At 42.4% G+C, this 17,969-nt stretch overlaps 1 protein-coding gene across 16 annotated transcripts in view; it reads right to left on the reverse strand.

Annotated features, from left to right (window-relative positions):
- The window catches only part of celf2 (cugbp, Elav-like family member 2), a 522,862-nt gene that overhangs the window by 63,230 nt on the left and 441,663 nt on the right, over positions 1 to 17,969 (reverse strand). For all 16 annotated transcript variants that reach the window (XM_041203230.1, XM_041203243.1, XM_041203244.1 and 13 more), the window contains 2 exons: positions 11,231 to 11,279; positions 3,308 to 3,442 (listed from right to left, as the gene is read on the reverse strand). In XM_041203230.1, coding sequence (XP_041059164.1) covers positions 3,308 to 3,442; positions 11,231 to 11,279 — 184 coding nt within the window. The remainder of the gene's footprint in view (positions 1 to 3,307; positions 3,443 to 11,230; positions 11,280 to 17,969) is intronic.

Genomic DNA, 17,969 nt, shown 5'->3' on the forward strand with positions numbered 1-17,969 from the left:
TGGGGGAGCAGGGAGACTAGACCAAACAATTCTTTATGAGGAAGCCTGTTTGCAGGTGCAGCTTCGAAGGGACGAGAAGGTGTTTCTCACGCCTGTACAGGAAGGCCCCCGCCCCGCCATGGGCGATCCACAGAGGTAGGCCTCAGGCCAACACCAGCCTTCAAATTTTAACGGGGAAAAGAAATTGAAATCTTTATTCAATTTGCTTTGATTGCAGTGCTAAAAACAATCTCCATCTTTGGAGAAACGCCAAGTTAATGTTCATGCATGAGAGGAGAGACTGACAACACTGTTAACACGAATCCCCTGTTTCTCAATGCACAGTTTTGGACAAGGAGTAGTGGGGCGTTGGAGGCAGCTTCCTTCAACGCTTCAAAGTTCATACTATCCAGGCTGCCTGTAAAAGTTATCACTGGGCTCAAATCATATCTTAACCTTTTTCTCCCCCACTTCACCCAACCAGGTTCAAATTCTCCTGAAAATTAACCTCACTTTTTGTGAAATAAAAAATACCGTGGGACTATTTTTCACGTGTGTACGCGTGGGGGGAAAAAAATACATTTTGATAAGCTTCACCGTACCTGTGAGGAATTGACAATAAAGTTACAATTGTCAGTTTTATCTTTTTCTTGAGCTATGTTGCCCTTGACAACTGATAAAGCAGCCTTGCTGAGAATGGAAGTGTACACGGATGGGGCTAACATCGAGTCTGCCTTGTTAAATATGCAGTGTTAGTTATCTTCTGGCTGGCAAGAGAAGGCTAATGGAAAGAGCAGTCTTCACTTAAATTTTTTTTAATTTGCAATCTTGCATTAGTTTCTGCATTTCTTCCAACCTGATAAATACTATCTGTGCCTGCGGTAAGATTTCAGAAAGTAATTTCCATCTGTCTGACACGATCAGAGGCAAACCGCTTTCCTCGCTGTCAAAGAGCACACTTTCTAACACATCTATTACCTCTGTCATCTAGATCAGAAGAAGTCTATCTTTCATGGGAATGTTAAACTACCTCCATGTTTTGAGAGAGGGAAATAAAAAGAGAGAGATAACATTGCGCTGCTTAGCCCTATAAAAGTTACAGGGAAAAGGAAAGAATCCATACGGAATCAGTTTTTGCCTTATGGGGTTGCAGTTGCTTGCTAATGCAATCCTGCTAAACTCCATTTAACCAGCAAAGGTAACTGATCTGTCGTTTTTAATCTGGGATAGATTAGTGATTAAATGGGCTCAAGGTAACGACACAGTGCCGCTGTCTGAACAATGCTTATTCCAAACCACAGTCCGCGCTACTACTTTTTGTTTAATTTTATGCTTAATTATTTCACTCCTACCTTCGGCCCCTCAGAAGCCAAGAGCAGGCTGCGATGACAGACTCAGAGTTTGAGTAAATGAGATGAAGATAAAAGGAGACAAAAGCAGAAAATGCTGCAAACACATAGCAGCATTTGGAAAAAGGAGGTGGGCTGAAACGTTTCAGACAGCAGGGTTGCTGCAGCAACTGTGATGGACTGAGAGTCATCTCTCGGGCTCTGATTCCTTTTTGCCTATACTGACAGGAGTCGCAGGTTTGCTGATAAACTTCAATGAGCAAACAGGGACAAATTTACCAGCTGAGCCCAGAACCCAGTATAACATTCATCATCAATAACTTCCCAGGCCCAACTTCACCACCTCTTTTCCACCTACCCACCCCCACCCCACCGCCAGCTCAAAACCATCCACCTCATAGCTTTCCATCTTCTGCAACTTAACTGCATCGTAAACCTAATGTTGTGCACTGTGTTAAACCGAGATTGTTATTCCTACTGTTACAATGTCTGACATCCGAAGAACTTCTTTGTTAACGCTGCAGAGGTGAATGGGGTGAGGGTGCATGGGTGGGCACAATTTGTACCCATTGATGGTAATTTTTGAATGGTGGGTCGGGCGGGGAGGGGAGGGGTGGGTGGACGGTGGAGGTGAATGGTGTGGGATTAGACGCAAAGAGGGTCCCAATAAAACGTGCGCTACACTCCTAGGTTTTAAGGTTTCATTCTGCCTTCCCAAATACAACTTCCACTTTCATGGGACGCTGGTTGGGGGGGGTGGGGGGGATGTTCCTATGTGTATTTTTATATGATAATGACAGACATTTCTTAAAACACCTGTTTAATTTTCATACAGTAACTCTCTCTCAATCCCTGCTTGCTCTAACTGGGCTGCTTTCATCAGCTATCAACCGAGGGCAGGGAAATCTTTTCAAGCCCATGCTGCAGCTCTCCGTGGAGTCTCACTTCATCACATGAGAAAGCAGCTAAAATTTAATTCTCGAATGCCAGTTAATTGGGGCAGCAAGGGGACGAGCCGGTGATTATAAGGGTGGTGACTTTTTGCAGAAAATGGTTTGGCAAATTGTTTCTTTCTCTCAGATATAAGCATGATACAGTGTGGGGGCGGGGGAAGGGGGTGTAAATTTCATTCAAACCCATCATTTGGGCACAATTCTTTCATGGCAGAACCTTTGGCTGAATCCCCTCGGCAAATTATAAAGTGTCTTGCTAAGAGCCTTTTGTGAAGTCAGTGCCACTTCAAAAATGTTACTTTCTCCCTGTGCCTTTTCAATAGCAGTAACAAATTTCTCTATAATTAGGCCAGTTTTCACTCGGTTGGGGGTTTGGGGATGGGAGAAGGAGTTGGGGGGGGGGTGCGGTGTTGGTGGGGAGTTAAAATTGGAGCCATAATCTCTGAAAGTCAAAGCACTACAGGTTTTCCTTAAATTCATAGAAGTACTTGCAAACTGATCTCCTCCTCAATGTAAGATTTACACACCCTTTAAAGCTCTCATAACTGCTACTGTAAATCTCAGATGGTTAAACCTGCCCCCTGTGTGCAACCTAAAGAGGAGGTTTTAAAATGTTTTAAAAAAAATTAAGTAACTACTGGTGACAAGTTTGAATGTTATCAACCTTGTCACAATTGGGGAACTTTAATAGGATTAAAACCACTTGGCAATATGAGTAAAAAAATTAATCACTATTTTCTGGTTGCCTTTTGAAATGACTTCTCTGAAGCTGCTATAAAAGGAGTCAAGGTTTAATGATAATATGACTGAAGAGAACGCCATGAGACAGAATCCAGTGATTAATGTACTAGCATCACGGACTTAAAATGCCTCACTGGAAGAACCTAGAGAGTTAACACCATGCTGGAGGAGGAATATTGATATGTAACGTCTTGAATGGAAGATGCACCATTCTACTTCACTGACTGTGACACATAGTTCCAATTAGCACGGGGAAACAACAGATAGGATGGATTGTACACTTGCCTCGACTCAACCCATCAGGTCCCCGTAGAATTCTGCATTCCTCTATCTGCCCGAACGTCGAGAACATCACTCTGATGTCGTTCTCATTGCACTTTTTCGAAACCATCCCTATGAACAACTTTCGGTCTTCCACAGCTGGAAAGAAGAAGAAAGGAAAAGAAAAAGGCAGGCGGGCATTAATGGGAACGTTTGATCACCTTCTTCGGACGGCGACATTTCACTGACGCAACCAGCAACGAGGTGAGACAGCACGAGGTAACACTGATATCAGTCACAGCCCCTGGAGCAAGTCTTTCTTTTTTTAAATTCCCCTCCGAGTCAGCTTGCAGCTGAGTGTTAGCTTGAATAACAAATCCAATCGTGAAAAATGTGTGTTGCCATCATTTCCACACCCCCCCCTCCACCCCAGCCATGGATTTCAGTCCTCGGCACCAGCCCCAACCCTAACAAAAGGCAATTTGAAGGGATATTAATATTGCCCTTCCGTTCGACAGGCTGCCATCAGCTTTACAATAAAAGAACGAATTTATGAATTAATATATTTACAAGCATCCAGGCTGATTTACACCACATCATGTTCCAAAAGCTTAAGCGGTTAATAACGTGCATCTGGTCTGCTGCATTTTACAACCTCAAACACCCAATAAAGAGGAAATCAAATTTACTGTAAATTAGACAATTTGAAGGCATATGTTGTGGGCTGGGCGAGAGAGAGATTCTCTTAAGGAGATCCGATCAGCAGGGTCTGTGCACTTGAACTGTTCAATCGTGTTGCTGCACAACATCAAAAGGAGGTTCCCTAGAGTTTTAATAAACAGCAGGCAGTCATAGGCCCTCCTTGGAAATTTAGGATCAAGCCATCATCGACATGGATCTGCGTCACCGTTTCAAACAGACAAGCTAAACTGGCATCACCACAGGGTTCAACTGACTGCAGCTAGCTGGCTTAACCCTATGTGGACAAAAAAAAAAATCCATATTTAAAAGAAGAATAGATTTCCGGTCAGATCCAGTGCAGTCGAAGACAGAACATGGGTGACAAAACTGCTCGCCAGCCTCAAGCTCGGTATTCTATTTCCAGGACAGGTGGAGTTATCGGCTAATCAACATTTTTTTAACAGTGAGAATTGCGTTTTTGTGAACTTTGGGAACACAAAAACCCCTGAAATTTACCTACTGTTTTTGTAACCCAAAGATAATATTAATTTACTTAAAAATAATCTTCTCCGATAGATATAGTAAATGCAGTCATTAGTTATCAGGTTTTGACTGTTCTATATGTCTATGTATACACTGAGGCACTGCTCCACTCTTAACTCTCCATCCCAGAACAGCTTGAAATGGCTCTGTTACCTGTGATTGTTTTGAGCATCAACTTGCCCTGTGTATTGGAGTTTTGAGGACTTGGTGATGAATGAGCTTTTTGACCCTCTGATTGTTGAACTTGTCTGCAGATTCTGAATGTGAACACTTTCTGTTGTGCAACTCCTTAAATAGGACTGATTCCAGGCTCCCAATCCATAGGGAAACAGGAACAAGAGGAAGCCATTCAAGCCCCTTGAGCCTCTCTCGCTATTCAACTAGATCATGGTTGATCTGTACCTCAACTTCATCCACCCACCTTGACTCTGTAACCCTTAATACCCCTGTCTAGCAAAAAATGTATCTAACTCTACAATATCAGTTTTAATGGGTGGAAAAAACACAGGCATATGTTTGGATTTGCCTCCACACATTCGCCTGCCAACTCCACTGAAGCTAGCCTGCGATTAGTCCTAATGTCAAAGTCTATACTTCATGAGGGGAGCAAAGTGCTAAAAGAGGATTAAAAACTTCAGCTGGAGGAAAGGCTACTGGAATGGGACACCAGAGAGTTGCTGGCACTTGTCCAAAACACCAGTATGAGTCAGTGTCTACAGGAGAGGTGGGTACAAGGAGAGGAACTGAACGACAGTAACAACTTGAATTTATACAGCACATTTAACATAGTAAAATAACCCAAAGGCACTTCACTTTTGGGGGGGGTGGATGGAAATTATCAAGCAAAATTTGTCACTGAGCCACATAAGCAGATACTGGGCTAGCTGACCAAAAGTTTGGTCAAATAGGTGGGTTTTAAGAAACATCTTAAAGAAGGAGAAAACCAGCTTGGACACTACGTCACAAACCAGAATGTTTTTAGATTGTTGCATGCTGATAAATTTTGATCACAAGCTAGGCAGTGAGCTGAGAGGCCTTGCGGGAGACATCAGTAATCTAGGCACACAAATGAAAAGAGTCTGAGAACCCTCCTCGCCTTTAGCCCTCTTTTGTAATTTCCTGACATGCACCTTGTAGGATTCATGAGGGATGTTGCTGATGGCTACAATTAGTTTACATGCACCAGAATTCTGCCAGTGATTCATGTCTACTGCTAATAACAATTTCCATAGGTGTGTTGAGGAATTGCTGAATTATTGGAGGTGTCATTCTTTACTAGTATTCTACAAATATGTCATTTTAAAGATATTTGTTCTTGAGACATAGGCATGGTCAGATTTATGGCCGATTCACTAGTGAGACGGTGCTGATGGATTTTCACCATGAGCCACTGCAGTGCTTGGGTGGATGGTATTTGGAAGCTAATTCTAGGATTTTGATCCAAAGATGATGATGGAATGGTGATACATGCCCAGGTCAGCATGGCATATGACTTGGACCATTACGTTGCTGCTCTTGTGATGGAGGTTTTGGAGCAGCAGAGAGCTGAGATGAGGTAAGCTTGATGTGCTAAAGTGTACCCTGTACATCGTTCATACTGTGGCCACTATGTGCTGATACAACAACTTGCATTTACCTAGCGCCTATCAATTAGTACGATGACCGAAGGTGCTTCACAGAAGTGATTATCAAATGAAACCTCACACCGAGTAGAAGGGGTGGATTTTATGTCCAGTCGGAAGGGTGTTAATCAAGTTGACTGAATAGCCCTTCAATCAAACCAATTTTGTGATATTGGACCAGTTACCCGAATGATAATGTTAACTCAAGAACTGAGTAAAGGTCATCCACGTCAGGGTAAACCAGCAAAACTCAGCAGCAAATGTGACATATCCAGCTGCCACAGAACTTCACACCATAGCTTTACCTGAGATTCGCCGTTCCAGTGCTGACACTGGACATGATAATCTGACTAGGGGAAAGGTGCTACCAAGGGCCAACGTGACATGACATAAATCCAGTCAAGTTCTGGGGTAAAATCTTCTGCCATTTTGCCTGTATTTTAAGGCTACCTTTCATAAATTGCCAACGGCCACCATTAATTTTTGGACTGGATATTAACTCAAAATGTTCGCCCTCGCATTTAAATTTGCTGAAATCCAGTTCTGTTTTCACAGCTCCTTGCATTTACATATAAAGCGTTATTTTCATATCCAAAGGAAAACAGCCATCTTCTCCAACTTGTGATATTGATCCCTTGCTTGCTGGTTACAGCAAGCTTCCCAAGTGCAAATGTTACACACAAGACCATCATAGCACAAGTTGAGAATGGAGTCTGCTTAAATATTGAGAAACCAAGGGGAAAAGAGTTGAAATGGGCAGAAGAAAAGATAATGTAAGCCAGGTAGTGGTGGTTAGACAATGCAAAGCCTGTTAATATTGCTTTATCCTGACTTTCATGGCTATCAACCCATTCTCTACATCATAGAGGCTACGAAAGAGTGTCACTAGGACAACTGGACTTGACTAATGGAACTGAAGAACATTCCAGGAAGATTGCTATTCCATAATTAGGGACTGAATACAAAAACATTGCTTACAGATTTTGGGTCTCTATGCAGATCGAAGGGCATTGCCATGCCTTCCAATCTAGAACTGAGTTAAATTGTTCTCAGTTACAGATCAATACTTTTGTGATAAGGCAAAGTGATCAGGGAGCAAGAACTCATTCCCCAACATGAAACACTGCTCTAAAACTATCCTAAACCTGGTCCCAGAGGCTTCTAAACTATACTTATGTACAGTAATAATATTGCATTTATATAGTACCTTTGAAATTGAAATATCTCAAAAGGACTTCAGGCACTCCATGCAATGAATTACTGTTTGAAATGAATCCTAGGCAAACATCGAATACCAGAGAATCACAAAATTATATTACTGGAACACATATATTATCTTAAAGGCAATGTGCAGTGCTAAATGTAATGATTTGTCCAATTGACTGCTGACAATCCAACTCCATCCCATCAACAGGATTAGAAGTGTCTGATAGTCCTGCAGTGTAAGAAAAACGGTTAGTGGGGAATTGATGTTCTGCCACTCAACTCACTGCATTGAATCAACACTCATGTACAGTCGCCAACTTTCATTCAGTGTTTCTCAAGGCCTCAAGTCTGTGGATTTATGTATCTCTTTTACTCTTCACTTTCTCTTAGAATCTTCAGGCTTTCAAAATCCAAGCATGTTATTGCCAAGTCAGATGCAGGGTTTCTGGCTGAACTTTTATATCTCCTTATTCCAGTGCTTCTGATAAATGTAATACCACATTTCATCACTTTGGTTATATCAGCCAGCTTAGCATAGAGCGGGGATTGAACTTGTGGCACGCCTGATCTACATAGCTCAGTTGCATATTGGGAAGTGGACATGCTAATTGAGTCATGGGAATGACTCATGCCAACTACAAAGTTATTGGCAAAGTTTTTAACCTCTGTGTTGACACATGGAATAATGGATGCTGTCTGCATTGCTTGCAATCAGTGGCTTGATGAAAATGGCATTCACCTCTTCCATACTGTTTCCTTCCCCCAAAACCCTTCAATACAAAGACTGGTGCGACTCCAATGAGTAATCAGTCATTGTAGAAACAGCCTCCAAAGTGTCTCATTTAATTAACCAGCTTTCTGTTTGTTAATGTCAACATATGGTATTTAATTACAGTCTGAAAATTCATAAGCATACTCATTATGAATTTATGACAACTTAATCTATAATTACTATTACTCGAAAACTGTTTTTTTTAGCATCATTTGTTTTTGAAACAGCAATATTATCAAACATTTTAAAATGTATTGTCTTGAAGACCACAATGTTCATTTTGAAATGGATTCAAGATAAATGAGAGCGTCCCTGAATCACAAAAGTCAAGGTTATTGCTCTCACAAGGCGCCACATGCAACACTGGGTCTCAGTGACAGACAACTTTTGAATCCAGTAGTCAAATGTGAAATAAAAAGATTCATCAGCTCCATGCAAAGGGCACCAGGTCAAGACAACATAATTATATTCCAGAGCAATCAATTAGTCTCAGTTAAGACTCTACTGCCCTTCTTCATTATCACATGGTGGCATTTGATGAAGAGTTTCACAAATACATCGCAAGGCTCGTCTAGTGAAGGAAACCTATTTGAAGATAAATTTCATATGGTTGCCTGAAGCATGAAAACTTGACCAAATGCGCAAGGAACTGCTGAGTGTGAAATAAGGGTGATAGGAGGTTTTGTATGCATTGTATACATTTCTGAGTGAGCTTGCCCACTGAGACCACATTAGGGTCAGTTTTGTGCACTGGGTCCATGCAGCTAGAGCCTGGGCTGTGACTGAGCACGCGTGCTACGTGCAGGACCAAAACACTTAATCAGATACATTCAAAGTGCTAGAAGACCAAATGTGGATCCAAGTGCATCCATATATGCAATTATGGGTTGGGGCTGAGTGCCATCTTGGACATTTTATGAATGGTGCCATTTCTGAACTAATGAAGGAGACACAACAGTAATGTTAAGAGCTTTTTTTTTTAAAAAAAAAATGTGCAGTGCTTCCACCTGCATGTCAACGCCAAGAGGTCATCTCAACAGATGTGGAAATAAGTGTATATGCATTTTTAGGAACCGGGCAATGCTAAAACCATCTATTTTTCATTTTTAAAAATTGATTCTTTCATGGGACGTGGGCATTGCTGGCAAGACCAACATTTGTTGCCCATCTCTAACTGCCTTTGAGCCGAGTGGCTTGTGAGGCCATTTCGGGGGGCAAGTTAGGAGTCAAACACATTGCTGAGGGGAAAGCAAAATAATACTGCAGATGCTGGAAATCTGAAATAAAAACAAAAAATGCTGGAAAGACTCAGCAGGTCTGGCAGCATCTGTGGAGAGAGAAACAGGGTTAACGCTTCGAGTCCATTTGACATACGGACTCGAAACATTAACTCTGTTTTCTCTCTCCGCGGATGATGTCAGGCCTGCTGCGTTTTTCCAGCATTTTTTCTTTAAATTTCACATTGCTGAGGGTCTAGAGCCACATGTAGGCCAGACCAGGGAAGGATGGCAGATTTCCTTCCCTAAAAGACATCAGCGAACTAGACGGGTTTTTAACAACCATCAGCAGCGCTTTCATGGCCACTATTACTGAGACTAGGTTTAATTCCAGATTTATTAATTGAGTTTAAATTCCACCGACTGCCATGGTGGGATTTGAACCTATATCCCCACAGCATTAGCCAGGGCTTCTGAATTACTAGTCCAGCGACATTATCACTACACCATCATCTCCCAGAATCATAAACCAACTCTATCGTATCCTTCATTGCCTACTCTCTCTAAAAACTCATTTAATTGTCTCGAGCCTTGGGTTATATTCTTTGCTTCAAGGGCCATCTCCCAGTCTATTTTAAATTAGCATTCCCTGGAATGAGAATGAAGGAGGTTCGACCAGTCCCTCCCAACTCATCCCATGTTCAGGATGCACAAGGGTCACATTTTTTTTCTATGTTCTGCACTTGTGCTAAGCCTGCATCGTGCTTCTGAATTACTGGGTGGGAAGCACAACACTACAGTTAGTCTCGGCACCTGTGGCCTAGGTTAAAGAGGAAAAAGTACTGAGCAAGGGTTCAGACATATGTAAATGTAAGAAGAGTGGTAAATATGGTTGACGAGCTGCAGGTGCCAACAGCCACATGGGAATATAGGGCAGCATATTAGGGGGGTAGGGACGTGAATGATTTGTCCACCCATTCTCCCTACACCTGGAAGACAAGTTCGCATGCAGCCAAACTCACCCCACGCCAGCCCACCTCGCAGCTGTAACATGCTGCGGGTGGGCTAAGTAGGCTGTCAGTGGGACATACGCCCCTCACCAGGGAGGAAGTCCCGCCCTGGGGAGCTGCCAGCTCCATCTCACCCAACAGTAACAAGGGCGCCTTAGTGGGTAAGCAAGCCCAAAAATAAGGCCCATCGATCCCAGAGCAAGGTAAGTCCAGGGTATTGGTCAGGGAGGGTTTGAGCAGTTTAGAGAGGGGGGTGGGCAGGAGGTGGCGGTGGTTTGTTCTACAGAGTAGACTGGTAGGAAGAAAGGGGGCTATTATCTTGGGGGAGGCTGCCCTCGATGTGCAAATGGCACCACCACCCCCTCCAAAAAAAATAGTACCCTCCCCTCCCTTTCCACTCTTTTAGAAGTTTTCTCAAAAAATGGCCTGCCCACTCCCACCAGGCTGCCCATGCCAACAGTATTATGGCATGGGTAGCGTGTTATCAGAGGGGGGAAAATTAGAACACAGGAGCATGGTCTCAGAATAAGGGGAGAAATTTCTTCACTTAAAGGGTTGAGTGTCTTTGGAATCCTCTACACAAGGGTTTGTGGACGCTCCATTATTGAATATATTCAAGGCTGGGATAGACAAGATCTTTGATCTCTCACAAGTATCAATTGATATGGGGGTGTGGGTGGGGAAAATGGAGCAAGCTCAAGGTGCCCTATGGCCTACTCCTGCTCCTACTTCTTCTGTTCTTATGTAAAACCCATGGAACTGTACCCAGCTACAGTTAGCGCCCGCAGGAGGAAAGGGAAAACATTTTCAGAAGGCAGCAAAACACAACAAAAAACCCAAAACAAAACATACAAAAAATCCCACCTCCCATTAGTCAGTGCCAATACCTTGCTTACCATTTGATTTTTCACTATCAGCAGGTTTCATCTGAATAGGATGATGCATCTGAAATGAAAGAGAGAACTCGAATTATTCTCTGAAACACAAAAAGCAAAATAACTGTTCCACATGGACACAACTGTGAACATTCCCAGCTAAGCACTGCTACAGAATAGCATCAACTCTCTCTCCATTATTTAAAATCACAATACCATGAAATGTCACTGGTTCAAATTAAAATGAATGCCTTCTCCACTTTACATGCAATTCTCCATCATCATAAGCAGCTTATCTGCACATATCCTCAATTATCTATCAGAGTTTGTGTAGAATTACTCCCAGGCACCAGCTTTGCTCCTTGGTTTGTCCTATTCATCGGTTGCCTCCAGTCTAGATGACACCTTACTTTGTGCGATAGTTTGAAAACAGGCAACAGTGAATTGGAAACCCGTTTTCCATCTTTCTTGGTTTTTTAAACCCATTGGCCTCAACTCCCAGCCCCCAGCACCATCAATTCAAAATCCTTTCCCCGGCCAATTTCTCTATGGCCTTGCCCTGTGCTCTCTTTGTCTTTTACATCAACCTTAAATACACTCTTGTTCCTCTGACTTGATCCTTCCGTCTGTTCCCTTTCTCTTCACCCAACCACCGATGGGAAAAAGAAGTCTTCAGCTGCCTCTGTCCCACTCCTTGGGATTTCCTCCCTCAACCTCTCTGCCTCTGCACTGCCTTGAATGGAAATGATAATTGGTTGGCTTCTTAAGAGTACATGGCCAGTCTTCAATGCCAACTTTACAGCAGGGTGGCAAATTGAAAATTTGGCCTGCCCTCTCTCTCTTTTGTGCTGACACTGGCAGACTTGAGCATTCTCTGCTCTGGTTTCAGATTTCCAGCATCTGAATTTATGTATTTTTTCAGCTCTATTGTTAATACAATGAACTCTGCTGCACCCAGGGTGTCTGAATCAGAACAAGATTACACTCATAAAGAATATTAAACACTTGAGTACTGCTTTTTTTTTGCAAAACATAACACTTCTATTAGATTCAATACTGACCTATAACTATTCCACGGCTCTTACCCATTTCCTTCATTGCAACAAATAATGGGCAATAAATCTGAGCAGGAAACTGTTTGAACCCTCAACCTCTATAAACTATGGTTTAAAAAAACAACACAAAATCAATATTACAGCACAGACAGCAGACACTAGTCACTTTGTCACAAGTGAATAAAGTTAATGGCAAGCAGTCCATACAGGAGCCAGAAGTAGAAAGTAAAATCTTATTAATAGGACATTAATATTTGATGGTGATCAGCCATGCATTGCCCAGGTTTGCAAACCATTTCATCTTTAAAACAAGCATGGAAGACACTTCCTCCTATAACAGCTCATCTCTCACAGGAGCGTGTTCTTTTGCTGCTTCCATGGTATTGCAAAGAAATGCTGCCTTCATGCGATGGGAGAGGGCACATAAAGTTGATAAGAAAGGCATACTTTGGTATCCCACGTGAGGTTCTCCAGACAATCCTGGGTAACTTGCTTCATGATAGAAAGTGGTGCTGATTAAAACACTTGACCTGGGTTACTAAGGGTCCCAAGTAACACCAGACTAATTCCCTTATAATTGTTCTTAAACTGTCTTTATTTCACTCTCCTGTGAATCACTCGAAAGTGCCATTCTACACTGCTGATGCCACAATAGCTTTTAAATTCTGTTTTCAATGTGATTTCATGGATGAATTTAATTGTTGTAATTTTAATTGGATTAAAGGTTCTGTGAAAATAGAGGAATGCAGTACAAATGCATGAAATGTTAGTCAGCTCATACCATTTGATAAGTAACTTCTAGGCTTAATATTTTTTGAAAAGGCAGCAAGGTTGTAGAGACTTTGTGTAATACTGTAATTTAAATTCCCTGGTGTTTTTAAACATGTGTAAGTGTACTATTCCATGGCATCTTACTTTAGCAAAAGCTTCAGGAGAAAAGACAATTGGAAAGAAGAATTTATAATACAAAACATGAGGAAAAGATTTAACATAATTCTGCATGTGGATTATGAGTATAAGAAATAGGAGCAGGGGTTGGCCATTCAGCCCTTCAAGGCTACTCCATCTTTAATAAGGTTAGGGATGATCATCTACCTTATTCCACCTTCCTGCACTATCCACACATCTCATGTGTTGCACTCCCTCTAAGACAAGTATATCCTTCCTTATTTAGGTGTTGAGTTTATAATAGCACAGTATCACTGTGCAGCATCAGAAACTTCATCGAGACCACTCAGTTTTCTCTTGGTGTCAACAGCATGTTTTGCATTTATACAGCTCTTTCAACAAAGCAGAAAGCACGGTCAAAGTGGGTATGCTTTCAGGAAACCTTTGCTGGTGGGAATTAATGCAACAGGATAAAATAAAACAGAAAGGCCTGCATTTATATTGCACTTTGCTTGGCTGCAGGATGTCCCAGTCGATGACTTTACAGTCAATGAAGTACCTCTGAAGCATAGCCGCTGTAGTCATGTAGGAAACACAGCAAACAACAAACTCCTACAAACAGCAATGTGACAATGACCAGAAAATTGAATTATGATGATGTTGATTCAGGGATAAATATTGGCCAGGACCCCAGGGATAACTCCCCTGCTCTTCTTTGAAACAGTTCCATGGGATCTTTTACAGCCACCCAAGCAGGCTGATTGGGCCTCAGTTTAATGTCTCACCCTAAAGACAGCACCTCTGACAGTGCAGTACTCCCAGGCACTGGAGTGACAGCCTTGGTGTTATGCTTGAGACCTGGAGTGGGACTTGAACTCGGAGCCTGCGACTGAGAAACTCAGTATTACCAACTTAGCCACGGCAAGGTGAAGGAGCCAAGGGCAAAAATCCCACAGGGTAATGATATCCTGGCTGAAGGCTTTGGCAACAGTTGTGGAAGGGGAGATGCTTAGTTCAAAGAGAGGCAGTTGCTATGGGCCAATCTGGCCACAAGGCAGGCTTTGCAAACAAAGGTGAACATTTTGGAGTTAATGCATTGGAGATGGAGGGCCAGTGAAGGAAGATGAAAGACATGAAGTATTAGGTCATACAGGATAGCATTCGGGTGGTGGAGTTCTCCAGAAACAGTCTATTTTTTTTAGCATAAAGTACAACTATTTTGTCCAGCCTTTGTGTGACTTGTCCTTGAAGTAATAATTTTTCCTGAAATCTATTTTATTCAATAAAAACATACACAAAAAAAAAAAAATTTTCTTAAAAATGGGACTAGCTTAAGAAGAAATATTTGGTCACGTAAATCTTTGTGGATTGTCAGTCAAGGCCAAGTCTAAGAATTGGAATCAAAGCAGAAAACATTTCATGTTTCACCATTTTACTGAGCTATCCAAAATTTAATTAAAAAAAAATCATGCTGCAATTACACTGCTCAACACAGGTCAGTCAATAACCTACATTTGATTCAATAAATCATCTTGGCTGTAGCCTTTAAGAGTCGTACAGAGTCCCTCTCGTGCATCTCATTAACAGCACCCAGTGGTGACCTCTTGAGACAAAAATTCATGATGATCCATTTTAATGAAGCTGATGCCCCATAAAACATTTAACATCTACAAATGAACATCTAATGGGAGTGCGAGCTGAATACGAAACTAAAATGCACAAAGGAAACTCATTCCCCACTTTTGTTGAGAGAGGACTGATTAGAAACTAAGAAAGGTTTCAGGTACATGTTATCAAATAAATCTGAAATGATGATTCAGTGGAAGCGTTCAAAAATGAGTATGGAATGAAAGTTCATCTCCTTTGCTAGTCGTCTAACTACTGTTATCTCTCTCCCTCCTTCTCTATTTCTCCATTGCTATATTTATAGTCTTCTCTTTCACCTGCACTTTTTTCTCAATTTTTACATTCCTTTCTTATTAATTACTTCTCCTGCTTGTTTTGCCAATTGGGTGGAATGCCAGTGTCAAAAAGACTTAGGCAGGCAAGTGGGGAAATAGGCAAGCATTAGGGTGTAGGAAAGGGCCAGACAGAGGCACTGGTATTGAGGCTGGGATGGTGTAAGGTTAGTAGAGAGATCTGAATTGGATTGGGGGTGGGGGAGGCAGAAACAGAGACTGTAACATTGAAACTCAGAGCACAACAACAACAAAGCATCAGGGAAACTGTGGTGTCGTGGTAATCTCGCTGGGCTAGTAATTCAGAGACTCAGGCTAATGCTTTGGGGACATGGGATCAAACCCCATCATCACTTCCTGGCCTTGGAAGGGAGCTTGACGGATGCTAGGCGGCCACCTCCTGGGGTAGATTAGCAGCCCATCAGAGGCTCCTCTCAAACACTTGATGAGTGTTTCAGCAAGGCTGAAATGACCACAGCCACAATCATCCCAATGGAGGGTTGGGGGGGGGGGGTGCTTGCACACTAATGGCTTTTACACCTCTGGGCCTGCTTTAAAAAAAAATAGATGTTCAGCAGACAGCTAAGAGCACCCTCACTTTGAGGCACCCTTGCAGCCAGCCGTCCAGTGATCCAGGCTGTCTCAACCCTGCGCGATGAAATTGGTGGGGTCGCTGAGGCTGTGTAGAGGCTTCAGACCTACATTTGGTCCCGTCATCAGAATCCCAACCGGGATCGGTGGGGCGGAATGGAACTTCAGACCATTATTGTACCCTGATAGATGCCTACATTCCTCCACTCACGTATAATTTAGATATCTGATCTGCAAAACATACTTTATGAACCAATGAAGTCGCTACAGTGGGATGTTTCCACTGAGATGAAACCACTCTGTTTATCCTCAATTGAGTTCAGGACAATTACTAACACAGCCACACATTATTCTGATGTTGCTTTTCACTGCAGGAGTGATTTTTGCTGTTACTGTTTAGAAACATAGGAAATGGGAGCAGGAGTAGGCCATTTGGCCCCTCAAGCCTGCTCTGTTATTAATTAGATTATGGCTGATTTTATATCTCAATGCCAAATTCCCACACTATCCCCATATCTCTTTGGTGTCTTTAATAGCTAAAAGTCTGTCATCTCTGTTAAACTCTCCTCCCCTGCGAGCAGTGGAGGCTGGGTCATTGAATATATTCAAGGCTGAGTTAGACTTTTGATTGACAAGGGAGTCAAGACTTATTGGGAACAGGCAGGAAAGTGGAATTAAGGTCACAATCAGGTCAGCCATGAGGCTTGAGGAGCCAAATGGTCTACCTCTGCTCCTATTTCTTCTGTTCTTATAGTTTTATGTTCCTGAGGCTTCAACATGCAATTAAATATTACACAGATTGCACTGTAGGTGTGGTGAGAGATTGGAACCTCACATCAGTGATGTTGGGCCTTCGCATTTGGGCTCTCTAGTCACCTCTCAGTGTTCCTGACAGCCTTGCTCATCGTCACCTGAGCCCTGCTCATATCGTAACATTAGCAGTTTTCTGCTCAGCTTCTGCAATTCTATGGCAGCTGCATGAAAAGTGAAAAACACAAGGCTGCCTCTTGGAGCTCATCTCACGCTGGTGATGTAGGGATGGGGGGAGGAACTTCCGTCGAGATTGATCCACTTATCAACTGTAACTTTAAAGGAGGTGGCACGGAAACATTGGAAAAATGGCATAAATTGGGCTCAGTTGTAAGTTGGAAATTTTGTAGCTCTGAGTCTAATAACTCATCCTCTTACAGGCTATAGGTGTACATTTATTGCTCAGATACTGGCACTGGACTTAACTGTTGAAATCTGATGGTTCCAGTGGGTATGTTCTCAACACTGCTCCCTTATTAGCAAGTTGAAATTTGGAACGAGGATGAACCTACAGGTTGGGCTTCCAAAATCCGGCTGTCTAAAGACTGGAATTGTCCAAGCCATTGTCCAAATGCTGGGACATTTGGTTAAGCACTGGTTCACTGTGGCATACCAGGCTAGTTACTGGCTTCACCACTTTGCTTACAGGGGTGTGCTGGTCTAGTTCCCATGCTTGGAGTTGACCCGAATGACCCTCAACCCCACCTGACCGGGGTGCCCAATTTCTGGGGAAATCCGAAATCCAGCACAGTCTCGGTCCCGAGGGTGTTGGATTTTGGACATCCAACCTCTACAGGCCGACAGGAATCAGTGTTCAATACTGCGCCACGTGGGGCAATTTCTCATTGAGCAATTTGCAAGTTGAGTTTTAACTGTTATACCCTTCTTCATTTTGACAATTGAGGTCCCTATCAGTTAAGGGCTGGATTGGATGAAGCACAGATAGGGTTGAATGAATTTCAACTTCGATAGGTAGGAGGTATTGCATTGCGGTAAGAAACAATAAGGAGGCCACATATTACCTGGAAAATAAGAATCTAAACAGAATAGAGAAACAAAAAGATCTAGGAGTGCAAATGCAAAAGTCACTACAAATAGTGTCGCTGGTTAACAAGGCTAGAAAAAAGCAAACCAAACACTAGGATTTATTTCTAGAGGGATAAAATTGAAAAGTAGAGAAATTATGCTGTATTCATTTTGAACTTTGGTTAAACCACATGGGGTACTGAGTACAATCTGGTCATCATCTTATAAAAGGATATAGAGGCACTGGAAAGGTCGCAAAAAGCTTTACAAGGATGATAGGGGAACTATGAGGTTATACCTATCAGGAAAGGATGAACAGGCTAGATCTCTTTTCTGTTGTGAAGAGAAGACTGTGGGTTGACCTAATAGAGGTCTTTAAAATTATGAAAGGTTTTAATAGAGTAGATACACAGAGTGTTTCCACTTGTGAGG

The sequence above is a fragment of the Carcharodon carcharias genome, chromosome 13, assembly GCF_017639515.1.
Source record: "Carcharodon carcharias isolate sCarCar2 chromosome 13, sCarCar2.pri, whole genome shotgun sequence".
Classification (NCBI taxonomy): Eukaryota; Metazoa; Chordata; class Chondrichthyes; order Lamniformes; family Lamnidae; genus Carcharodon; species Carcharodon carcharias.